The 25,135-nt window shown below is 45.8% G+C and overlaps 5 protein-coding genes across 12 annotated transcripts; 2 read left to right on the top strand and 3 right to left on the bottom strand.

Moving 5' to 3' along the window:
• The first annotated feature begins 162 nt into the window (after nt 1-162).
• Nucleotides 163-9,559, top strand: LOC117889628 (furin-like protease 2). Of its 6 annotated transcripts, none has more exons than XM_034794081.1 (16): nt 163-266; nt 2,128-2,501; nt 2,733-3,101; nt 3,202-3,306; nt 3,376-3,630; nt 4,547-4,681; nt 4,746-4,905; nt 4,976-6,452; nt 6,522-6,709; nt 7,073-7,229; nt 7,302-7,576; nt 7,647-7,929; nt 7,997-8,196; nt 8,258-8,551; nt 8,612-8,844; nt 8,906-9,559. In XM_034794081.1, exons 2-16 carry the CDS (start codon nt 2,316-2,318, stop codon nt 9,383-9,385), a joined length of 4,797 nt encoding a protein of 1,598 aa, XP_034649972.1. In that variant the 5' UTR covers nt 163-266; nt 2,128-2,315; the 3' UTR covers nt 9,386-9,559. The 6 variants fall into 6 exon arrangements, with proteins under 6 accessions (XP_034649972.1, XP_034649971.1, XP_034649970.1 ...); XM_034794080.1 differs by having other exon boundaries at nt 2,128-3,101; nt 3,376-3,451; nt 3,524-3,621; XM_034794079.1 differs by having other exon boundaries at nt 2,128-3,101; nt 3,376-3,451; nt 3,524-3,630.
• A 997-nt stretch (nt 9,560-10,556) lies between these two features.
• On the bottom strand, nt 10,557-13,470 carry LOC117889629. Of its 2 annotated transcripts, XM_034794082.1 has the most exons (5): nt 13,123-13,470; nt 11,927-12,114; nt 11,427-11,688; nt 11,130-11,357; nt 10,557-11,059 (listed from the first exon to the last, which is right to left on the bottom strand). In XM_034794082.1, exons 2-5 carry the CDS (start codon nt 12,112-12,114, stop codon nt 10,766-10,768), a joined length of 972 nt encoding a protein of 323 aa, XP_034649973.1. In that variant the 5' UTR covers nt 13,123-13,470; the 3' UTR covers nt 10,557-10,765. The 2 variants fall into 2 exon arrangements, with proteins under 2 accessions (XP_034649973.1, XP_034649974.1); XM_034794083.1 differs by lacking the exon at nt 11,927-12,114.
• A 927-nt stretch (nt 13,471-14,397) lies between these two features.
• On the top strand, nt 14,398-16,567 carry LOC117893516 (trimeric intracellular cation channel type 1B.1). Of its 2 annotated transcripts, none has more exons than XM_034800159.1 (4): nt 14,398-14,549; nt 15,413-15,732; nt 15,820-16,092; nt 16,169-16,567. In XM_034800159.1, the coding sequence occupies exons 2-4, from the start codon at nt 15,455-15,457 to the stop codon at nt 16,446-16,448; spliced, it is 831 nt and encodes a 276-aa protein (XP_034656050.1). In that variant the 5' UTR covers nt 14,398-14,549; nt 15,413-15,454; the 3' UTR covers nt 16,449-16,567. The 2 variants fall into 2 exon arrangements, with proteins under 2 accessions (XP_034656050.1, XP_034656057.1); XM_034800166.1 differs by having other exon boundaries at nt 14,460-14,553.
• A 412-nt stretch (nt 16,568-16,979) lies between these two features.
• Nucleotides 16,980-19,685, bottom strand: LOC117893506 (negative elongation factor D). The gene is made up of 5 exons (XM_034800147.1): nt 19,528-19,685; nt 18,664-19,376; nt 18,151-18,597; nt 17,596-18,077; nt 16,980-17,532 (listed from the first exon to the last, which is right to left on the bottom strand). Exons 1-5 carry the CDS (start codon nt 19,588-19,590, stop codon nt 17,501-17,503), a joined length of 1,737 nt encoding a protein of 578 aa, XP_034656038.1. The 5' UTR covers nt 19,591-19,685; the 3' UTR covers nt 16,980-17,500.
• A 213-nt stretch (nt 19,686-19,898) lies between these two features.
• Nucleotides 19,899-23,431, bottom strand: LOC117895576 (probable phospholipid-transporting ATPase IF). Its single transcript, XM_034803301.1, has 6 exons — nt 23,197-23,431; nt 23,008-23,133; nt 22,003-22,943; nt 21,360-21,948; nt 20,490-21,300; nt 19,899-20,424 (listed from the first exon to the last, which is right to left on the bottom strand). Exons 1-6 carry the CDS (start codon nt 23,399-23,401, stop codon nt 19,899-19,901), a joined length of 3,198 nt encoding a protein of 1,065 aa, XP_034659192.1. The 5' UTR covers nt 23,402-23,431.
• Nucleotides 23,432-25,135: the final 1,704 nt, after the last annotated feature.

Here is a 25,135-nt window from a genome sequence, read left to right as displayed (position 1 = left end):
TTGTATGTATGTATGTATATGCGGTTAGCACAAAATCCATCGAGAAAGAAAGAAACAACCAACCAACAACACGGGCAGAGCACAGCACGGCCAAGCAGGCGTCTCGCGGCAGCGGCTCGGGCTCTGTATGTATGTATGTACATACGTATGTACGAGTATTAACTTCAAAATAAAGTTCAGTTTAAGCTGGAGCGCAGCGCAGTCGTCGTCGTTTGTTCGTAACGGTCGGGTCGGGTCCGTTCGGTTAGTTCCTATATGTACGCATGGTAAGCACGCGTTCTCTCGCAATCAGTGTATCAGCGACTCAGTCTCTCAGTTGTTTCGGATTTAGCTGTGTTGATAAAGCGTAAAGCGCTTCCTACCCGCGCCCTTAGACGTCAACGGTCAACCAGCAGTCCCGTGCCAAAAACTGGCTGTGATTTATGTATTTACCAAAAATGTGACCGAGTAATACTTATAATCCATGATTCCATCCATCCGACGACAAAACGGGTTCAGTTTTTTTGTTGTTTCTGATGCGCTTTGATGTATACATAAATTTGAATGTACATGCATACGTATGTCTCACTGTTGTCTATGCACTACGTGCATTCATATATGCATGCTTGTATGTATGTGTGTACAAAATGCCAACTCTTACGTACTTGCTGCGACTGTGTATGTTTGTGTGCGTGTTTGAGCTGCCGCCGCCGTCACACACTATCAAATGTACACCCATACTTACACCCACAGCCAAAAAAAAAACAAAACAAAAAACGGTGTCATTGTTGTTGCAGCACACTTAGTGCGAAATCTGTGTGTGAAAAAAGGAAAAATCTGTGTATTATACAAATAATTGATACATACTATGTGCGTTCATATGTACATACATACATACAGAGATGGATGTACAAGCCACCACCACTCGCAAAACTAGAAGTTGAGTTGAATGTTGTATAAAACGCGAAATGGCACAGTGAAACAGAAACCGGAATCAATGTGGGGAGGGGAGACATTGTTAAAGAGCCTCCTCGTCTTCATGGTTGCTGTCTCTCCTTTCCTCTTTTCCATCGGTGCATGCGGATATGCCCGTCTGCACTTGCTACTCCTTCGGCACCTCCTCCCACGCTTCACATGCATAAACTTTTGGTCACATAAATCTCACTGTACTGTACCAATACATATCTACGTGCCCGCGGTAGTGTACCTATCTACCAAAAATTTACGGTACCACCAATTTATCGGTAATAAATACCGTTCAACCGTCATGTGCATCAGAGGGGCACGTACATATGTACCGTATGTATCAAATCTTTCTCTTTCTGTCTCTCTCTCCGTGTACATTCCTAAAACAAAAACAACAACTGCAAAACCCAAACGGGACGTGCACAATCGCTTAAGGAATGGGGAATGGAAATCAAAATGGTTATGTCAGTTCTTCTTCGTATTTTGATTCCTCGCTACTTCTCCTTTCTCATATGATGCATCTATGTGCATACATTTGTACATACATATGTACATACATAATCTACAAGTACTCTCTGTGGCAGTGGCATGCGCAAGCATTGTACCCAGGCCTTTACATGTTGCACATATTCTGAATAATCGAATAGAAGTCCCACACTCGTGCACTCGTAATTTATTCGTCTGCCAGGCATAGGGATTGGGGGGCTTAAGAGAGAAAGGCTTTAGGGTATAGCTAGCTCCTCTGTATAACAAATGAAAGATTTCCAGGGTAACTCCGTTTCTTTTTTTACACTATTAAATTAATGATATTCAGACATGACTTTGCTTAGTCATTGTTTATAAGACCCCCCTACAGAGTGCTGCTGTTTCTGTTCTGTTGCATCACCACAGACAGAGAGAGAATAAATATATTTACATACATATGCATATTCGAGAGCGTCACTCAATGGGAATCACCTTCGTTGTGGAAACTGATAACAAAGAAAAAAAAAAGACAGAAAGAAAAAAATTGCAACTGAAACGTTTTATCATCACTCCCGGGGGTCATGAATCAGCAGAGATGTGCGCCTCCCACTCGGACAGACGCCCACGTTGCACGTTTCTTACTCTTTTTAAAGCAATTAATAATGGATGGATTAAGAGTAAGGCTCACTCCTGCGTTTATTTATATTCTATCTTTAGATACACCAGATACCAGAGCCCACAAATAGTAGATACATGAGTACGGACACAAGAAAGGAACACGGACACGGACGACACGCTGCAAAAGGACACTTCAGGAGAATAAAACTACCCTAATAAAAACTAAACAAAAAACCCCCCTCCGCTCCGCTCCGCTCCGTTCCTTCAGCTGGAACAATAGTTGTATAATGCTTGATATAGGAGGCAGCACAACAACAGGAAACATCCTCCCAATCATAAAGGAGCAGGGCAGAAGACAGAGTCCTGCCAGAGAGCCCGCATATCGAAAGCACTGCAAACAAACGCTACCGAAAGCAACAGCAACGACAAAGACTAGAAGCAGCAGTAGCGGCAGTAGCAGCAGCAGCAGCAGCAGTAGAAGAGCTCCTTCTCCTACGCATCCTCCACCAGCAGCAGCATATGCAAAACTCAATAGAGTCTATTTATGTACATTTAATCGAATGGCACAGAGCTGTATATATTTTTTATTAGTTTTAGTAGTCCTAAGCCGAAACACTAGTAGTGCTCATCGATATAGCGAAAGCGTAAGCGTAAACGAAACTCAACAACAGCAACAAATTAATGCCGCACGAAGAATACTCAATAGCAGCAGCAGCAGCGAGAATGAGAGCAATGCGCCGGCTGTTAATTTGTCCACTCAAACCCAAACCACTTACCACAAGGCCAACGCCGCGAGGTTCAACACTCACCCTGACTTTGACTCTGTCTCGGACCTAGCAGAGGAGTTGCAGGTCATAAGTAATACTCATTTAAATGCCAGTGAACACGAGCAGCAGCAGCAGCAGTTGGAACAGCAGCAACAGCAGCATCTCCTCAATGAGAACGACGTTTTTGGCCCCTACAGTATTCCGGAGGAGGCAATCTACACAAATGAGTTTGCCGTGCACATTCCGGCTGGCAAATATGTGGCCGATGTCATTGCGGACAAGTATGGCTTCGTGAATCGGGGTCAGGTATGTGGACGACTCAAAGGCGCCTGCCAACAGCAATAACCCACATTTTATCATCACTCTCTCTCTCTCTCTCTCTCTCTCTCTCTCTCTCTCTGTGCAGATTGGAGCACTCGATGATTATTATGTCTTCCAGCATCATCGCGTGTCGAAGCGCTCATTGCGTTCCAGTCACAAGCATCAGAGTGATCTAAGATCGGAGAATGAGGTATTTACAAGGATATTCCCTTGCTTTAAGGCCGAATATGTAAACACATTTTGGACCATTTTCTTATAGGTAAAATGGCTGCAGCAGCAGCATGAGAAAGTACGCCGAAAGCGCGATGGTCCCTATCAGGATCTGCCCACCTACAGTCCGTATAATGTTTTGCGTCCCTCCAGCGACTATGCATCCGACGAATCGCATCTTTCTCCATACTCCCCAGAGTCGCATCTATCCACACATTCGCCACGCTTGGAGTATCGTGATGTGAGCTCACATTCCATATTTCCGGATCCCTTGTTCAAGGAGCAGTGGTATCTGGTGAGTAAAGTATGTAAAATCCATATTCTCTCACTTCAAAATGCATGCCATGCTTGTTGTTGTTGTTGTTGTTGTTACCTTTACCCATGTTAAATATTTGTTTATCCTCCCTCCGGCTGTTATTGGTACGAGTAGATTGTTCTTTAAATATTTGTATGTACGGTAATATTTATGTGTGCATGTTTCTCTAACCAAAACGTAGATCTATTAGAATCAGTGTTTGACTTCTGTATTCTTTTGCACAATACAAGTAGCAAAAGTTTCTGGAAGCCCTTCCCCCCACTTTCTCTGAACAACTGCTGTAGCTTGAGCTTATTCCTGAAAAATATCAAAATCAGCAGCAGACAGCAACAAGAAACCAAAAGCCAAACGACAGCCGCAGTTGTGACTAATTTTGTCCCTTGTCGACTTGTTAAGTACCCTACGTTTAAATCTGAAATAAAGCGAAGAGATTCACATATTTGATTTTATTTGTTGCACAAGATAAAAAATAGTTCGTAGGCCTAGTGGTCAAGGAGGAATATCGAGGAATTAGGTGAGAAATCGAGTAATGAGTAGATTTCTTTTTGCGAATTAAAGCCACGAAATAAATAAAGAAATGTCAACTTTAATGCATTTTCAAGTATGGCCGATCAAAAATATAGTGTAATGCCATACACTTCTGTCGGCATTCACTGTTGTTATAAGGAAAACAAATAACACCGAGACTTCTGCCACTTATGCGTTTCGCGTTGCTGTCTGCTGTTGCGACTGCTTTTATTTTAGGAAGATTTAAAACATTGATTAGAATACCCATGTTGCCATTGTTCCCTTTTTCCTATGCATACGAGTATATCCTAGAGATGTGGGATTGTTTAAACCACTAGCAGCATCCACTAACGTAATTCCCGTTACATTTCTGTCTTTTGCTTCCGCTCCCAAACAGAACGGCGGTGCCAAAGATGGCCTGGATATGAATGTGGGACCTGCCTGGCAAAAGGGTTACACCGGCAAAGGTGTTGTCGTCTCCATACTCGACGATGGCATCCAAACAAATCATCCAGATCTGGCCCAGAACTATGTAAATATTCTCAAAACTGTGGCATGTGAAAATGTTTTAATTACATGGAGTTTGTATAATCTAGGATCCCGATGCATCATTCGATATCAATGGCAATGATTCGGATCCTACGCCGCAGGATAATGGCGACAATAAGCATGGAACACGCTGTGCCGGCGAAGTGGCTGCCGTGGCCTTTAATAACTACTGCGGCGTGGGTGTGGCCTACAATGCCAGCATTGGTGGTGAGTAAATCTGGACACATTTGAGATCCTTCTGGCTTATAGTGCCCTTTTGTGACGTCCCCCTCTTTAGGAGTACGCATGCTCGATGGCAAAGTCAATGATGTGGTGGAGGCCCAGGCACTGAGTTTGAATCCCTCGCACATTGATATTTACAGTGCCTCGTGGGGCCCCGAGGACGATGGCTCTACGGTGGATGGCCCCGGCCCGCTGGCCCGTCGCGCCTTCATCTATGGCGTGACCAGCGGACGGCAAGGACGTGGCTCCATATTCGTTTGGGCCTCGGGCAACGGTGGCCGCTACACTGATTCGTGCAACTGCGACGGCTACACCAATTCGATCTTCACCCTCTCCATATCGAGTGCCACGCAGGCGGGCTTCAAACCGTGGTACTTGGAGGAATGCTCCTCAACGCTGGCGACCACCTACAGCTCTGGCACGCCTGGCCATGACAAGAGTGTGGCCACCGTCGATATGGATGGACGTTTGCGACCCGATCATATATGCACAGTGGAGCATACGGGCACTTCGGCTTCAGCCCCTCTGGCAGCTGGGATCTGTGCCCTCGCGTTGGAGGCAAATCCGGATCTCACTTGGCGGGATATGCAGTACCTGGTGGTGTATACGTCGCGACCCTCACCCCTGGAGAAGGAGGGCGGATGGACTCTGAATGGCGTGAAGCGGAAATACAGTCACAAATTTGGCTACGGACTGATGGATGCCGGTGCCATGGTCACATTGGCGGAGCAGTGGACCTCAGTCCCGCCGCAACACATATGCAAGTCGCGAGAGAATAACGAGGATCTGAGAATCGAGGGCTCCTTTGGCTTTACCCTCTCCACCCACATGGATGTGAACGGCTGTGCGGGAACGATCAATGAGGTGCGGTATCTAGAGCATGTCCAGTGTCGTATTACCCTACGCTTCTTTCCGAGAGGAAACTTACGGATTCTTTTGACATCGCCGATGGGCACAACGAGCACTTTGTTGTTCGAGCGACCTCGCGACATTGTCAAGTCAAACTTTGACGATTGGCCTTTTCTAAGCGTGCATTATTGGGGCGAGAAGGCCGAGGGACGTTGGACTCTGCAGGTGATAAATGCTGGCCGTCGAAGGGTCAATCAGCCGGGCATACTATCCAAGTGGCAGCTGATCTTCTATGGCACATCCAATCAGCCCATGCGTCTCAAGTCGGAGCTGCTGAATGGCAATCCACAGATGCGCAGCCCAATTGGGGGCGCCAATCCGTTTCTCTTTCCATCCGCCTCGAATATCGGCCAGCCGGCCAATGAGGGAGGGAACTACAATACCGACAGCTTTGCCGGATATCTCAACTATCAGAATATATTCACCAGTGCCGGATCGGATCCAGAGCCGGCCACCGCTACGCTAGATGGACAGAATGTCACGGCCGCCCAGCTGAAGGAAGCGCCAGCCGGCGATGCCAGCAAGATTGTGCTGTACTCCTGCGATGCCGAATGCGACTCCCTGGGCTGCTATGGCCGTGGACCCACACAGTGTGTGGCGTGCAGTCATTATCGATTGGACAAGTAAGCAAGCAGCAGCAGCAAATCCTCATTAAAAGTATACTTAATTCAATTACAATTTGTTATTTACAGCACCTGCGTGAGCCGTTGTCCGCCTAGATCTTTTCCAAATCAAGTGGGCATCTGTTGGCCCTGCCACGACTCCTGTGAGACTTGCGCTGGCGCCGGACCCGACAGCTGCCTCACCTGTGCCCCAGCCCATCTGCATGTGATCGATCTGGCTGTCTGTCTGCAAGTCTGCCCAGATGGTTACTTTGAAAGTAAGCAAAAGCCAAAGATAAATCAAAATGGAATTGATCTCCCAAAAAAGCGACGCTAATTGATATTTAATTCTCTGCCAGAAATCATTTAACTCAAAAGTCAAAAGTGCAATTGAGGCTGTAATTCGTTTATAATTAATTCATTTAATCATTCTAACAATCGAATAACTATTGAGAGAATGCTTAAGTATAGCCATCTCTTTCCTTTTCCTGCTTTAGCATGAAAAAGAGTTTGGTTGTATAATCGAAATGGCTATAAATACTGATTGCAGTCTTCCTGTGTGGCTTAGCAATGAGGGGAGCTCCCGTTAGAGATACAAATTAACTGAAGGCATTTCAATTCAATTTAATTTTGCCAAACAGATAGCAGAAACCGAACCTGCGCTCCTTGCGAACCAAACTGTGCCTCCTGCCAGGACCATCCCGAGTATTGCACCAGCTGTGACCATCATCTAGTGATGCATGAGAATAAATGCTACTCGGCCTGTCCCCTGGATACATACGAAACGGAGGATAACAAGTGAGTGGCGGGGCGGCAGTGCGTGCGCTCTTTAAATACAAATTGTAACCCTGCCATTTCCTATTCCCAAAGATGTGCCTTTTGCCACACGACATGCGGTACATGCAATGGCCCCACGGACCAGCACTGCATCACATGTCGATCAGGTCGTTATGCCTGGCAAAACCAATGCCTTAATAGCTGTCCGGATGCATTTTATGCGGACAAGAAGCGGCTGGAGTGCATGCCCTGCCAGGAGGGCTGCAAGACCTGCACCAGCAACGGCATATGCTCCGAGTGCCTTCCCAATTGGTCGCTGAACAAGAAGGACAAATGCATTGTGGCCGGGAGTGAGGCCTGCAATGAATGTAAGTCAAATTATTCTAACCTTCCCACTCTTTTGTTTCTTTTATTAATTTTGCTCTTCATCCTTTGCAGCCGAGTTCTTTAGTCAGATTGAGGGTCAATGCCGTCCTTGTCATGCCTCCTGCGATAGCTGTAATGGAGCTCTCGATACGAACTGCATGTCCTGCCCAGCAAATCGATTGCTAGAGCTGAGCCGATGCGTGAGCGGCTGTCAGGATGGCTTCTTCATGGAGACGGGCGTCTGTTCGCCCTGCCTGCACACCTGTAGCCAGTGCATATCGCGCACCAATTGCAGCAACTGCTCTAAGGGCCTCGAACTGCAGAATGGCGAATGCCGCACCACCTGTGCCGATGGGTAAATGTTTACCTAGTGCATTCCATTTGCTTACTCAAATATATAATTGAACTGAAATCTTCTACAGCTACTATAGCGATCGGGGTATCTGTGCCAAGTGCTATCTCAGCTGTCACACATGCAGCGGGCCACGTCGCAACCAGTGCGTCCAGTGCCCTGCCGGCTGGCAGCTGGCAGCCGGCGAATGCCATCCAGAGTGTCCCGAGGGCTTCTACAAGTCGGATTTTGGCTGTCAGAAGTGCCATCATTATTGCAAGACATGCAATGGTATATGGGGAAAAGTCTGTTCTCCATCAGGTTTTCATCAATTATAAATTGTTTGTTGCAGATGCCGGTCCTTTGGCCTGCTCCTCGTGCCCGCCACACTTTATGCTCGATGGAGGACTGTGCATGGAGTGCCTTAGCTCACAGTACTACGACATTACGACATCCACCTGCAAGAGTTGCCACGACTCGTGCCGCTCCTGCCTGGGACCTGGCCAGTATTCGTGCAAGAACTGCGCACCGCCGCTTCATTTGGATCAGCTGAACAGCCAGTGTGTGCCATGCTGCAAGCAGAATCAAACCAACACCAACGACACCACAATATCAGCAGCATGTTGCCATTGCGACAAGGAAACGGGTAAGAATAACCAACCAGATTACATTCTCATAATTCTAAAGTCCATTCTGTTGTCTGCAGGTGAATGCAAAGCTACCTCTACTGGCGGCAAACGGCGTACTGTCATTGGCAGTGGCAGCATGTACAAAAGTGCCGGCGATGCTGAAGCTGATGCCCAGCTTGGCGGCCGTGAGGGCAATGGCAATGAGTTCCTTGTGCGGCTGGACTCTCCTCTGACGGCCATCACGGCCATTGCAGTGGCCATTTGTCTGCTGATTATCACCATATTTTCCATTATTTTTGCTGTTCTACAGGTAACAAGAAATCTATGAATTATTTTCAGCTTTTGTTAATGAATGTTTGTTCTTTCTGCAGCGCAACAGCAACCATGTGTCCCGAAATTCCGTAAGATACAGAAAGATAGCCAGCAAGTCGTCGGGAGGCAGTCGTCGCAATAGCAGTGCCTCAGCTGCAAAGACAAGCAATGAGGCCAGATTTATATTTAATGTGGGCGAGGACGATGACACCGATGAGGAGGATGATGCTGATAATACTGAGGATGATATGTTGGATGTAACGGCAGAGGTGAAGCGGATCGTTTATGACCCCAAAGGCACAATACATGGGAACGAATTTTACATCGAGAGTACAAAAGATATTGATGCGATTGAGTTTCATTGCAAGACAGGAGGCGGTGCCACCGCCCCAAAGAGAAGAAGTTGCAATGAATACGGGATTGGAAATGGAAATGGAAATAGAAATGGAGGAGAACCTGATGATATTATATCCAAGAACACGTACAGAGATCCGGCAGCAGCAACAACTACTAGCTGTAGCAATAATATCCTTAGCTGATTGATTGATTGATTGAACACGCAATTGACAACGCGATTTTCTCTTGGATTTCTCTTGCGCGCTCCCACTCTTTCTCTCTCTCTCTCTCTCTGGACTAGTAAATTTTAAAAAAACAAACCTTACTTTGGAGGTAATATAGCGAAATCGAAATATTTAACATCCCGAAAAACAAAAAAAATGATAAAAATTTATATGTGATTGTGAATTGTTTTTATATATATATTTGTAAATTTAATGTTTGTATTAAATTTTTATGAAAAATGTTATGTCAAGTTGAAAAAACCAATTGTCGTGTCATTGTCCCTATTTCAGCATCTCCAGCCACCCAGCATAATTCTACTTTTTGTTTGGGATCATTCCAAGTCACGTCACCAGAAAAACCTAGACTTTCTCTTTGCCTTACCTTCGCGAATCTTGTTTGTATAGCTCGCACGCACCTAGTTCTCTTTTTTTTTAATTCGAAATAAGATCAATCGAAAAATCATTTTGGCTCTGGCTTTCAAACTGGTTTTTATTACGATTTAAACTGGTCATAAAACAAGACCAAAAGTTAACCAAAAAAAGTTACCGGCAGTCAGTCATGGTTTTGGGATGCTTTGCATCTTCGAATAAGTATTAATTGCTGCTTCAATTTGCCATAAAAGACAGGCTACAATGAACAGACACCAACAAGTCTTTTGCATGGAAAAGACAAATATTGACAATGAGAGAATGATCTAAAAAGATGTTATTACAAAATATGTTGAATTACAAATACTGTTCTTTAGTGGTTCGGAAAATAAATGCAGTGAGCGAGGCAATGTTTTTAAAGTTAGAGATCTACTGCTTCACATAATAGGATGATTCCAATGTTTCCTGCTGCATTTCACAGAATCTACATAGGAGTCGTACCTCCCTATATTTAATGTCCAAGTATTGGTTATGTAATAATTGAATACTACCTTCGCATTTGGTTTATCTGCACGTTTAAATAATAAAAGCAATGTTCAATATTTTAGGTTGTATTTTGTAAAAAATACTTTATTTACAAAAGTGCAAAATGTAGCTTTAATGTACAAAAACGGAGGGTGTTTTCTGATACACTAACTCGTATTCGTTTATTGAGTACGGGCATTCAATTTGAATGTTGCTTTGTTGTTTGTTAATTATAATGTAACCTTTCATGTAAATCATTATAAATTCGTTAATACTTCAGTTATTTTTCTGTCTGTCGCTGTTCAATGTTTTTTGTTTGTTGTTGCTATGCTAAATGTCTGTTTCGAGGAATTATTATACTTCTAAAAGGTATCGTACGTATCGAAAACGTACATAGTTTATACATAGGTAGTTTTAGAGAGGTATTTTACATGGATATTGTATGTATATGAGCGCTCATTATATTTATGATATAGTACAGTCGCAGCACATGAGCGAATAGTATAGGCATGTGACCATCTTTTCATCCCCATCATTATTATCAATATTGGCCTTTGTTTTGTAGTCGTAGGTCTTGCCATCCAATTGATCCTTTTCGAGACTCTCAATGGCCTTTTTCGAGGCCTTTTTGCGCTTATTCTTGTGCATCAGTTCGTTGCAGTTGCGCTGCTGCACCATCTCATCGATCCAATCAAAATCAGCGGTGTTCCCCTGAAAGCGGGGAAAACTGGAGATGCTCTCAATCGAATTGATATCCTCCTGTGAAGTAACACGATAGAATGTTCATTGAGAGCAATCTTTAAGCTACTTTATGCTGCTTTATGCATACCTGATTGTTATTGTGATTCTTGTATTTGGCCTTTTGGGGTGAGGTTTGCTGCGAATGCGATGTTGCTGGCATTTGCTGGGGTTCCGCCTTGCGGTTTGCCTCTGGTGACGATGTCGTTGCTATCGAAGCTGTCGTTCCTGCCGAGCTGTTAAGAGCCAATTCAGCCTCTGCTGTGGCTGCAAGATGCCCTGGCACCTTGGGCAGATCATCCGGACTCATAAAGTTGTGCTACAAGCATAAAACAGATGGAAAATTACAATTTATGAGTGGCCGTTCCCAGCTTTAGCGTTAGCTTACCAGGTTCTGCACTTCTGCTGTTGTTATAACATTGGGCGAGGTCATGGCTTTTGTGGACGGTGTCGATGGTGCCTCAGAGAGTGGACTGTGTGGCGGTGTATCTGCAGCTCCTGGCGCAGCGGGCAATGTGGCAGTCTCGGAAAGTCCGACTATATCATCAATGGAAGTGTGATGATCGTGTTTCACGCTTTGAACTAACGAGCAAGTGGCCACAATGCTCAGGGACGACGATGGTGTTGCAGCGAGACCCTCCGACATTGGGCTGAAAGATTACGAATAAATACGATCAGAGAATCTATTGCTGCAACAATTGCGAGTGCGTATGCCGTGTGTGCAATGATTAGAGACAGTGTGTCAGGTATGGGTAGGTAAAATTGTTATTATTAGTTCAGAAATCGAATATGTATCCATGGGCAGCTTATGGGGGGAGGGCATGGCATGCATTTGCATTTGAATTATAGTTTGGATATCTTCCTCCAAAAAAACCTCCTCTTACTTACAAGTCAATCAGCTCGGTCTGTGCCTTGCTGCCTCCCAAGGACCACACCTCGCTTTTCTTTTGCGGACCCGAATACGAGACGTGCTTACTGGTGGTGCTTAGGCGGCCCTTGGGATGGTGAGATTTTCTGCCTGGTATCCACAATATGCGCATACCAGAGGATTTTTTCTTCGAAGCGTTGGACGCCATCTGAAAGTCGGTCACGAAATTCAGAAAAATGTTTTGTTTTTATTACAATTTTGAAATCTAAATCTAGCGCACTCGGACGGCAAAAATGAAAGTTGTGTGTGTGGGAGTGGGGGGAGTTGAGTGGAGTTGGAGTTGGGGGTAGATAAAACGCATACAAATAAACACACATGAAATATGATTCAAGATATCTTTGCTTATCAGTGAATGAACCCACGAATCTGAGATCTTTTTAGGGTTTCTTCTTTTGTGGAGTTTGCATAATTTTTTGTGGTATGAAAAACATCTTGCTCGACATTTTCATGCCATGTGCGGCTCGGGCTCGGGCTCGGTTACGGGTGGGTAACAAACAGATCAACAAATATTTATTTGAAATATATCTCTTTACTTATGGGAGGTGCTGCTCACGCTTTTGATATGCACATACAAGTATCTGGTTTCAAAATCACTGGACTGGGGCTTGCCAATATTAGTTGCAAAGAAGTTATGGCTGGACATACGATCAAATAAGTACAGATATGGTATTATATGTAAACAGCGTACAGTACGACGTAAGTAAATGTAAATAAGGTAGGGTGGTTGGCATTATACAAAAACAAACATTCATTTCCCAATCAGAACACGTACTTTAGCCTTGTTACGAGTTCCATTTTACATTTTCCACCAAAGTGGGTCGAAAGTGAAATTGAGATAAAACTCACAGATCTTTTTGACATTTTAAAAACATTTTGGTAGTTTGAGAAATTTAATATTGAGCGGGGGGCTGGCATTAGTAAGTAACTCTCATGGGAATAAAGGCCTGGCCCGTATTGACCTTTAAATTATTTAAATGGGTTTTGGTTTTTTTTTTTACGAAATCAAAGCCAAGATTCACGCATCACACACACACGCACGCTGGCACACACAAAAGCTACCTGCCTGTGTGTGCGTGTGCTACAAGGCAAATTGCTTTTAGAGGGGATTACAAACAAAATTAGATAAAACACACAAAACTATACTCAAATAGCTCACCTTTATACCACCGAGATTTCAAACAGAATATCACTTTAGTTATAACTCAAACATGCACTAGTTTTTGTGCATGTGCCTTACAAGAATATATGAGACAGTTTGTGGGTCCGTGCTGCGATTGTATGGGAGATTCGGTGCCTTTAAAAATGGCAGAGATTCGTCTTGATTATAAATTTGTCGTAGTGCCGAGAATTTCGCACAATTACCGGTATTGATGGGGGGAATGAACGAAGAATAGTCTGCAGCACAAAGTTTACATTATTCGTATTTGTTTTATGTCCCGAGCGCCGATTGTGTGTGAACGAATAAACAACAAACCCGAACTCGAAAACGACACCAGTGGTGGACAATTCACGACTTACACAGACGATAGACAATGGAGACGAGAGGAACTTTAACGATAAGTTGAAGATACTTTGAGCTCGAATTTAATGCAATTAATTAAATAATTTAAAAGACTTAATATGTTCAGATTATTGTTACATTGGCAGGATAGATCCTCACTGTCCTGTAAAATAAGATCCTTCGACCTACTTTCCCGATATCGCTTATAATGTGTGAGTACTTTCATCGATATTTCAGCAATCGATGAGTACCCAATTTTTACTATTTTGCGCTTATTTTCTACAAACCTTTTGCATTAATTTTTGTGCATCATTATCACTAATCATATGCGATTACCATTCACTGATTCTAATCAAGTAGTCCTGGAGAACGCGTCTCCATTATGTTCCAATAGATGGTCATGTAATCGATAGGTCTTTAGCTTATCGTGTTTGTTTACGTTTATCTGCAACAAAACATACAAATATTTATGTAATTAATTGCCAATCCCGCCCATCAATTTAACAACAAAAGAACATGTGAGTAGCTAGTGGTAGATGTTTAAGACGGTTTAAACAAATCTCGATGTTATTTTTTATTGGTGAGAAATAGTTTCCTCTCACACATCCCATGCATTTCAATGCAACAAAAAGAGACACAAAACATCATGCAAATGTCCGTTGCGTTTGAAATGCGCTCTCACGGGAATGAAAACCCACGAATGCCGGAGAATGGCTTATGGGCGCTCTTTCCATATGAAGCACTAAGCTCTGGGTCTCCCCAATGGATCTGGCTGGTCCCGCCATCTGTAAGAAACATACAAACAAGTGCGCCGCTCGTACATTTCGTGTATGGGATGCATATACTTATGCACATATGTATGTATGTATGTGTGTCTTGATAGCAGGCATATTGCGAGAGATTGCTGCTTCTCCGAAAACTCGAAAAATTCTAAATATATAACATTTTGGCTAAGAGAGCGCGAGAGCAACAAATAGCCACCAAACAACGAGCATGTAACACACGGGACCTGGCGGCCCAGTCTCCCCGTGTTCGTGCTGCACTCTGCTATCCGTTTATCCGTTCGCTCGCGTGTGTTAGACGTAGGTACCACCAATATTTTTGTTAGTTATTTTTATTTATTTTCTTCGCATGTGCCCGGTAAAAAAGTCCGTAAGATCTGCGTACGGCTGCGTATGGGTTCGGGATATTTTGATGGAAGTTTTGCTGGCTGGAATCTGGCATGGGGGCGTTAAAAGTGCGAGTACATATACTTTTTTTTTGTATACTGCGTAGCCTCTCCAAGTGTACGCCGCTCGAAAATAGCCAGGAGGCACAGGCACAGGCACCATTCCCGTGTATCCGTATCCGTACATGTGCCTGATGCACACTGCCACATACGTTACGGTGCCTGTGTGTGTTCGTACGGTCTCGTATCCGACCCGGTGCGGTGTGCCGTAGCCTCTTCTTCTAACAGCCCTCACCGATTCATTAGCGAAATTTATTTTTGGAGCTGCTGTGGCCAAACAGCGACAATTTTCAGTTTGAATTTTTTTGTTTTATGTTTTGTGTCTAAATGAACATACAATTCGACAACTCTGCTACATGCCATGCCATGCCATGGCATGCCCGGCGGGCGCGTGTAGAGTGCAGTTCAAAGAGTCTTTCCGCTTGCTGTCTTCAATTGCGGGAGGAATCCGTCAACAGACTGTCCGCCTCTCTCTCTATCTCTCTCTCATATACTATTCTATCTGCAATCTAAAGAGGAGCTGTAAGAAAATACAATAAAGCAGCTGTTGTACGGGACAGATTAAGGGACACACATAAGCGTGTAGAAATATTACATACAAAAAAGTCTGACCCTTAGCAATTTTTGATTTTTAATCAAACATTATGTAACATATTTTTAATAATATACTGAACACAAAATTGAAAGAAATTATCAGTCCCTCTTCGCTTTTGGCAGATTTATCATCCGTGAAGGCAGGATACAAGATCAGCCGTGATCATGGACCCGGAAGCATTTTTGGATGTGGCCAATCAGGTCATCAAGCTGAAAATGTTTCCGTTTTTCGATATTGCTCACAGTTTACTTGCCGCGCTGGCCGTGCGCGAGGACTTGGGCGCCAATGCACAGGCCTTCTCCCGTAAGCATCCATTGGCCTGTTGGCTATCGACCATGCTGGTCATCTTTGCCGGCGGCATGGTGGCCAATGGCCTGCTCGGTGAACCCATCTTGGCACCATTGAAAAATACCGGCCAACTTCTGGTGGGCACAGCCGTGTGGTAAGTATATTCCAGCAGAAAAACCAACCCAAATCGTATCTATGTACATATGTATGTATATTTGTGTCTGCGTCTGTGTGTTTGTAGGTACGTTGTGTTCTATACGCCATTCGATATTGGTTACAAGGTGGCCAAGTTCCTGCCCGTTAAAATTGTGGCCAGTGCCATGAAGGAGATATATAGGGCAAAAAAGGTCTACGACGGTGTGGGACATGCGGCCAAGCTGTATCCGAACGCCTGGATAATCATGATCATCATTGGCACACTGAAGGGCAATGGCGCTGGATTCACAAAGCTGATTGAACGCCTCATTCGTGGCGCATGGACACCAACGGCCATGGAATTCATGCAGCCCAGCTTGTACGTTTGTTATTTATCAATTTGAATGACTATCACTAGTCGACGAGCTGACTGTTTGCTTCAATTGTTTCTGCAGCTACACCAAAGCTTCGCTGCTGGCCTCGATCATCTTTGTGTTGGACAAGAAGACGGACTGGATCTCAGCACCGCATGCGCTGGTGTACTTTGGCATTGTTATATTCTTGGTCTACTTTAAGCTCTCGTCTATTTTGCTGGGCATCCACGATCCCTTCCTGCCACTGGAGAATCTGGGCTGTGCCATCTTCTTTGGCGGCATTTGGGATAGCTTGGCCAAGATCTTGGGCCGCGGCCAGGCCAAGGATGGCGACAGTAAAGATGTTAAGAAGAACAACTAAAACATTATTTTGTAGTTAGACCAAAACACGTAATCAATCATCGCTGCCAAACCAAACGCACAGACATTTTAGCATAGACCACCCCACATCCTATACATCGATCGATTTCGAGAGCCAAAGACATTTTTTCATTGTTTTCATTTTTTGCGTGCGGTGGAGTATCACTCTCGATGACCAGCACCCAGGGGGTGTGTGTGTGTGCGAGTTGCTGGCCATCGATTTGTGATTTTTTGTATGCAATGTATTACAAATTGGTAGGATTAATTATGGGACAGAACCACAGACTAACAACAGACTTACTTAGATGCCATATAATAATAATGCACACTTCACCATCAACGACTTGACGACAGACGATGCCCATGCCCATGCCCATGCCGCAAAAAGAGGCAGAAAGGGGGTGCGCTTGAGCAACGAACGAAAAATGTGTACATAAATATATTTGCAGCAGCAGAGTGGATCAGCAGGAGAAGGTCTCCGTATTTCTTCTCGCTTCTATATATTCTATTTTATTTATATATTTTTTTCTTTAATACATTTTAAGAGTGTTTTTTTTTTTTAGGACCAACTTTGAACACGCATTCAAAAGCTGATTTTGAAGGCTTAATTATTTTTTTTGTAAGAGGTATGAATGTTTATTGGTTGCAATAAAAAAATATGTAAACTATTTGTGTTTGTGTTTTTGTTTTGGTTTTCCTTTTGATTGTTTTGTTTTTGAATATATGAAGATGAATTATCTATGACTATCAGATACCGAGAGAAAAACGGATTACAGTTTAAAGTATTTAATTATTATTGGAAGAATTGTAAGGCTAAAAAGGCCCACAAGAGATGCAATGAGGAGAAAAACTTCACTCTATACTATATATATCTCTGTTCCTTGGTTTCTTCCACTAAAGGGAGGAAGACAGATGTCTGGACTTAAAAAATAGACCTTCTCTCTCTCTCTCTCTCTTTCTCTCCGCTTCCTCTTATTGCCCCTAAATTTGTTAATGTAATCCATTAATAACCTTTGTTTAGCTTTTACAAAAGCTCCACTCCCTGAGCAAGTGTTACACAGTGGTGTAATGCGCCTTGCAGTGAACTGAAACGAAAGAAATACATTAACAGATATTCCGACAGCAGCGATCAGAGTCTCTCCACTTACCAATAAACTCGGAAACTGGATCGTTGTCACCCTCTCCGCGCATTGTACCCGTGATCTCCTCATTCTCCACCATTGGCAGAAAGAGCTGCACAAATTCTGGGGAATACGGATGCGTGATGGTCTCCAGAACTTCGGTGACAAAGTAACGTATCAGCGAGACATCCGTGTCCTCGATGGCGCAACATTGCTTCACATATCGCAGCACGGGCACCACACAGCCGCGTGTCAGCAGATTGACCATCCGATCCAAAATCATCTTTTTCATCTCCAGCTGAACGAGTATCTCCAGCTCGTCTTGCTTCGATTCGAACAGGCGTATGAGCAGGAAGAGAATTTGCTGCTGCAGTGTGGGATGCACAGCGGCCACTTCGTCCAGAACGGCCAGATGGGTGGGGCAGCTGTCGGTGGAGAGCTTGAAGAACGATGGCTCCATCACAACGTTCTCAATCCATCGTATCACGCCCACGCCAACAACTGGATACCTGAGGGACACACACACAGACACACAAATCATTTATTAGCTGCAGATGCATATGGCAGACGGCTGACACATACTTGATGCAGTTGTAAAGCGTCTGGAGTTCGGCAATTAGCTCCGAAGTACCTTGACCCACATTGCAAATCGCATGAGCCTTCTCGATAGCCTGAATTGTGCTCTTCAGCTCGTCCTTGTTCAGTGTGCGTTCGGTTAGGGGTCGCTTCTTGGCCGGCTGATCTATGACGGCCGACGCATAGGCCAGCAGAAACATGTACTTGGGCTTGTGTTCGGGATTGATTTTGACGCCAGAGCGGAATAAGGCATCGACCAGTAGCTCAAGGAACTGTGGGTTACGTATGAGGTCAATTGGCGGTGGATCAGATCCCGAGTAGTTGCGAAACAGCACTGTGATGTCGGCAGGATTGAGGGTATTCCGGGTCAGCATTGATGTGAGTGCCTGACAGGCCTGTGGGTAAACCGCTGACCCATTTAGGGCCATCGTTATGGGTGTCACATTCTGATTGCTGTGCGGACACATTGGAGACACATTAGGAGAGGTGGATAAGCGTTTAATGATCGATCGGACTTACTTTTGTAAGGCATATTTAATGATTTCCTGAGAGAGCCGCTTCATATTGAAGCCGCCCTTTTGCTCCTGGCTGAGCACTTGGATCAACACCTGCGAGTAGACGTACGTGTGCTGCCCATGGCAGACCATGCGGGCGCACTCCTGTATGGCGCCATGCACATCGTCCGGGTTGTTGAGAAACTTCACAATGGAGGTCTTGAGAACGCGCGAAAACACTTCAATTTGCTGGGCAGCTGTCGATATGGAGGTGATTTCACTTTGAAATCCCGCATCCGATATCAGTTTGATGGTAAAGTTCAGCATCAGGCAGTCCGGATACTCCTCGGCCAGGCGGTAGATCAGCGAACGCCACGTATAATGATCTATCATCTCGGTGAGCCAGTCTGGCGTCTCGCCCTCTTCCGTGAATATGGTGTCGGCTTTCTTTGGGTCGAACGACTTGAGAATCATCTCTTTTAAATGATTCTCGACCATGGCCTGGACATCCGTCACCTTGACGCCGGCCAGAATGAGCCACTCGGCCAGCAAGTTGGCCATTTGGGCCACCGCCTTGTAGTTCTCCGACAGCATCGAAATCACTTCCTCCGGGGAGCCGCCGGACTGGAAGTACCGCTTCAGCTGTGTGAATATCCCCGGCTCCATTATGTAGTCCGGTGTTAGGAATTTCTCCAGGCATTCTTGTATGGTCTTCTGTGGGTTGTCCTCGTGCACTTCCTACAAATTCGAAACATTTTCGTCAGCAAAATGTACATCCATATTGTTATTGCCTCTACAGCCACCGCCACCGCCACCTCCACTTCCAGGCGGCATCTACGCTGCTGGGTGCAAACATTCTGACAAAGCCAGTGGCGGAGTCTTTCCTTACCTCGGAGTTGGACTGGGCTTTGGCACGGCCTTGCCAGCCGGAGTCCTCGTATTCCACTTCCATTTTCCGGAAAATCTAATGCACATTAACAAATATTCACTTTTTACTTATTTTGTTTAGCGAATGTTTTTTTTTTTTTGGTGTGACCTTATATTAAATATAGTGATGTGCATTTTTTGTTCCCGCAATATATCGATGTATTTCTATTTGCACCTTTCTACAGCGGGCCAACATTTTTCCATTTTGAAAATGAAATATCACATATCGTCATAAATGTAAGAAGAAAGAAATATTTATCGATACAAAACCCGCACCTCTAGGAAGGCTACGATGTGTAAACTAGAGTGATGCCACATTTTAATAAACATTTCTTAGACATTTCCAACTTTCGGATTTCCTTCTTCGTTTAGTGCGCGCTTTTGGGTGTCGAGTGGAAGCGGTTGCCTGAGCATATCCTTTACGACCTTCATGGTGAAATCGGGCAGCAAACAGGCCACCGAACATATGATCGTGTATAGCCACAGGGGCAGGGAGCCCAGCAGCAGATTGTAGACCAAGTAGAGCTCCGACCCTGTCAGCAGGTTGTACAGATACGTTGTCAGCATAAAGGCGCCAATGGAGCCCACAATAATGGCAAAGTTTAGGTAGGTCAGGTAGTGGGCCAGCAGCAGCAGCTTCAGGTTGCCCACAATCACAATGATCGTTATGAGCATGCAGCCAAAGGTCTGAAAGCCCGCAGTTTGTCCCACATTGTACACGACATTGTCGTCGTTGAGCACGGCATAGGCAAAGTAGAATATGATCAGACACTGGATGGCACCATTGAGTATCCACAGGCTGAACCTGCTCCAAGACGTCTGCTTGTTGTGGGCCAGTCGCTTGTACAGCTCAGGATGTCTAAAAGAGAGACAGGAATATGGATTCTGGCAGAGAAGTCTCTTATGGAGGGGATGTGGCCTCACCTAAGCAGCGTCTCCTCGCTGTATGGCTTATCGGATATGGCCAAAATGGTGAAACTAAACGAGATGTAGACAATGTCAAAGAGCCAAAGGAACAGCGAGTTGTAGACATTTGTGGCCGAGTACAGATCGTAGACCTGGAACAGGGCCATGCAGCCCGTGATGATGATATTCTTGTAGCAATAGAACAGCACCAGAAAGGCCAAGCGCTCCGAGTTGTAGTGGCCATGGACGAGGAGGAGCCGCTGCAGCATCTCGAACTTGGCTATCGCATAGTCTGCACAGCGAGCCGCCTGTTTGCCCTCTCGCCCCGTGATGCCAATGCCAATGTGTGCCTCCTGTATCATGGACACATCGTTCGCGCCATCCCCAATGGCCGCTGTGATGTGGTTCTTCCTCCGGCGCTTGATCAGTGTCACAATTTCGCTCTTCTGCAGCGGACTGAGGCGACAACACAGCACGGCCCGACACTTGAGGGCCACATCGGCAAACTGTTTGGGCGCGTGTGCCAGCAGCGAGGCCACTGTGGCGCCATCGATCACCAGGGCTTCCCGGGAGGAGTCCTTGCCAATGGCCGACTTAATCTCCTTGAGTCGCAGCAGCAGCTCCGTGCGTTCCGTCACATTCACCATGTAGTGTACCGTGGCGCCGGGTGGTATGTGCTGGCAGGCGAGGCCAATGTTGAAGGCCGTCTCCACCTTGTCGCCCGTGAGCACCCAGATCCTCAGGCCAGCCGCCCTCAAGGCAACCAACGTCTCGCCCACATTGTCCTGCAGGGCATCCTCCAGGGCAGTGGCCCCAAGCAGATCGAGTCCTAAGGTAAACGTTAAGCATGAATGGAACCGCGGGACGGTTGTGTATGGGATGTCCTACCAGTTTCCACCGTTTCGTAGCACTTTGCGATCAGATTGTTTCTGTCCGTCAGCTGGGTATTTGCATTCCTGTACTGAGCCATGAAGCTGGTGTACGCCTCCGCGGTGAGGCGGCGCCTGGCCACGGCCAGCGTGCGCAAGCCCTGCCGTGCGTATTCCGTGATCTGTGCATCGGTGCGACTCAGCTCCGGACTCTGGTGGCAGCGCGGGAAGATGATGCTCTCGGCACCCTTGCTATACAGCCAGATGGCGCCCTGGCCATCGCGCACTATGACACTCATACGCTTGCGTTCCGAGCTAAATTCGAGCACATGAAGACGCTCGTAGTGCAGCTCCTCGCCAGCGGGATAGCGACGGATGCGCAGCTGATTGCTGTGGCAGCCCTCGTACACCAGACCCAAGTTGGCGCAGCCCTCCAGCAGGGCCTTCTCGTCGGGACTGGAGGCCTGGTAGCGGCCCACCACATTGCCGCTGGACATTAGGCTGCTCCTCTCCGACAATGCTGCCTCGGACGAGACGCCCTCGCCGGCCGCCTGCAGCTCCACCGTGTGGCAAATGGTCAAAGCCTCAAAGAACTTGCTGGCCTGCGTCTGTGAATGAAGCGAAGCGTTAGGTGCGCACAGAGATCCAGCCAGTGGGCCTACCTGCAGCGTGGCCAGCTCAACCTTCTCGTCCGAGGCGGGCGAGTAGAGCTGTGCGCCCTGCAGATGGTAGTCCCTGCCGTCCACATAGCATTTGAGGAAGTTCATGAGGTTCTTGGTCAGAGTGCCGGTCTTATCCGAGAACAGAATGTTGACCTGTCCCAGCTCCTCGTTCAGATTGGAGGCGTTCGCCTGGCAGGGCTGATCGGTCTCCTCGTCGTAGAGCTGCAGATCGGATTGCATGAAGTGGGCACCGGCAATGCGATAGAGTTCGATGTTCATGTAGGCGGATATCGGCACCATGTAGTTGAACAGCAGCAGAAAGGACAGGAAGTCCTCGAAGACTTGCCAGAACGAGTTGAAGTTCGACGGGGGTCCCAGGAAGGGCATGGTGGGCACCACATGGGCCTCCTTGTGCCGCTCAACCATGTAGAGCCCCACCACAACGACAATCATGCCCAGAATGAGGGCCACCATGAACCTGTTGATGTACCTCTCGCTGGAGGCGGACTTGTTGCCCGTGTAGCGGCTGTTCAGCTGCAGTTTGGTGTGCATGCCCGTGTAGATGGCACAGCCCACAATCCTTTCGGTGTCCTTGACACGTACACCACGCAACAGCAGACTCTCCAGCGTCAGCGGCAGCGGCAGCGCGTCCCCCTCCAGCTCCAGTCGCCCATTGAAGCTGTAGAGATCCGGCGTGGGTGCCTCGCACACAATGCAGCCCTCCATGGCGAGCGTGTAGTTGGTGGGTGCGAAGACGGTCTTCAGATTCGACTCCCCATCCAGATTGGCGGTGGTAACGAAGCATTTGTTGTCCATGCCCGATGACTGCAGCAGCACCAGATCGCAGGGTATGTCGCCGTTGCTGCCCACAACCACCAGATCGCCGGGCACAATGAACTCCGACTCGATGCACTGCTCCTGGCCATTGCGAATGACGGTGACTGCAAGCAGATCAGAACCCCAGATCAGTTTCACTCACCTTAAATGAGCTATAATTACGCGTACCTCTGGCTGTGTTGACAATTGTGTCACTCCTGGAACGCGCCAGATCCTCCAGGCCCTCCTTCAGGGCCGTTATGACCATCACAAACAGCAAAGGAATCAATGAAACCAGCGGGGAAATGGTGTCATCTGGTGTTTGGGAATACGTTCAAAATGCGTTTGGGCTTGGCCTGAAGTGTGCTCAGAACTTACTCACGAAGAACGAGACAATGGTGATGAGCAGAAAGTAAAAGTACACGGCACGGCGAAACTGCTCGTAAAAGTTGAGGGGCAGAAAGGTCAGCCAATTGTACTTGGTGGTTGTCACACGATTGAGGGCCGCCTGCTTCCCATTGGTGCCACCTCCGCCGATTTGTATGCGCAGGGGATCGGCCAGCTGCTTCTTGGATGCGCCCATATCTGCGCAATTATTGATCAATATCTTCTGAGTGGATCTACTGAGTTTGGCTCATCATAATCGTTGGACGCTCCACCTTCTGGGGCAGGAGAAAGACTGAATTTCGATTGTGAATTAGCGACAGAATTGCCAACGAAATTTGACAGCGTCCGATAAGGACCCCATAATGGTTCGCACTTATAAGTGCTTTCGAGTGTACATATGTACATACATGCATGAACACTGAACTGTAAGTGGGCTGTCAGAAGAGCGTATCCAATCCATAAGTCTCTTTTTTTGTATGTTTTCATTGTATGTTTCCGCTGGAAATAAACAGATTAGCTGTACGCCTGTGGAGTCAAGTATGTGGAGTATCTGTTCATCTCTCGATTAGATTCCTAATGCCTCCTCATGCCAAAGACTGGATTCGAATTCCATTTACTTCATTTGATAGAAAGATTCGGTTTGTACAAATCCTTTGCGAATCCCACACGAAACCCCCCCACAAACACTTTGGAATTTGTTGCTCGCCGCTCGGCTATCGGCCTTTGGTAGCATTTGAAAATTGATTAGAATTATCTAGCGGCTATTTAAGATTCGCATGTCAAATCCGCCTGATATCTGGTTTAATCAGTGGCAGCAGCAGCGTTATACTACCACCCCGATTACCACCCATTGCAACTGTTTCCAACGGGCACCCAAAATAAACGAAGGTCGTTGGCCACTACATTTTAAGGTGCTCTCTCCGCTTAACCAGGCAAAAGCAAACTTTCATTTATATCAACTCGTTTTCCAGTCCTCTGTTTTCCTGTACAAATATTTATTCTATTTTTTTATATTTTTTCTCTGGCTATTACTAATAGTTCTACATTTATTTGTCTAGTTGAACAATTCATCTGGTATTTTGCTTAATTATTTTCTATTTTTGTTGCTGTTTGTTCAACTACTTTTAGTAATAAAACTGACTTGAACGAGCAACTACTATTTTTATGTCCACCACAAAATATGCTACGAATTTTGCATGCATTTTGGCCACACAAAATCAAACAGTAATTGGGATTTGAAAGGTTTTGTTCCTAAATACTCTTATGCTTGGGTTTTGATCTTTGGCTGAGCAATACTTGGATCCACTTGGTATTGATTTAGATGTTTATATTGATGGTTAGAAATGTCTAAATGCGCATTGAGAAGCTAAGCAAATTCTTTGGTCTATAAATGTTAGTTCCAAGCTGCACAAAGTTGTTGCTCATTTTCATTCAATTCCTTTTTTTACGGAAACTTTAGCCTTCACACACTGCCAGACAATGGTGCTCCCCATAATTGATGTGGTAATCGCACCCACTAAATCTTGGCAGGTGACTAAGCGACGGGAAATGTTCGCATAGATGGTGACACACCTTTACCAGTTCGATGTCCTATAAAGCGAAACTGTCCCCTAAGTATGTGTCAAGTGTACATTTGTATAATAATGAAATGATTTAAGAGCTTTGCCTGCAATAGATAGAAAATATAGACAAAAACTAATCCCATCAAGCTCTACAATTTCAGATCTAAAACTTTCTCGAACGCAGATTTCAAGTGCAAAAGGATCAGCGGAATGAACACAAATCCAAGTGTGGAAGGAAGACTCCGAACCAATTAATGCCTGATCGATCAAGTGGGGCAAGAAACCCAAGTTGTGAGCATGAATCACGCTGGTCATGGTCATATGCATGCTCGCAGCATGGCTAACTTGGGTATTTCTGGCCATCAGCA

The sequence above is a fragment of the Drosophila subobscura genome, chromosome A (assembly GCF_008121235.1).
Source record: "Drosophila subobscura isolate 14011-0131.10 chromosome A, UCBerk_Dsub_1.0, whole genome shotgun sequence".
Lineage (NCBI taxonomy): Eukaryota > Metazoa > Arthropoda > Insecta > Diptera > Drosophilidae > Drosophila > Drosophila subobscura.
Note: the sequence above shows the minus strand (reverse complement) of the source record. Positions and strands in the feature narration are given on the sequence as shown.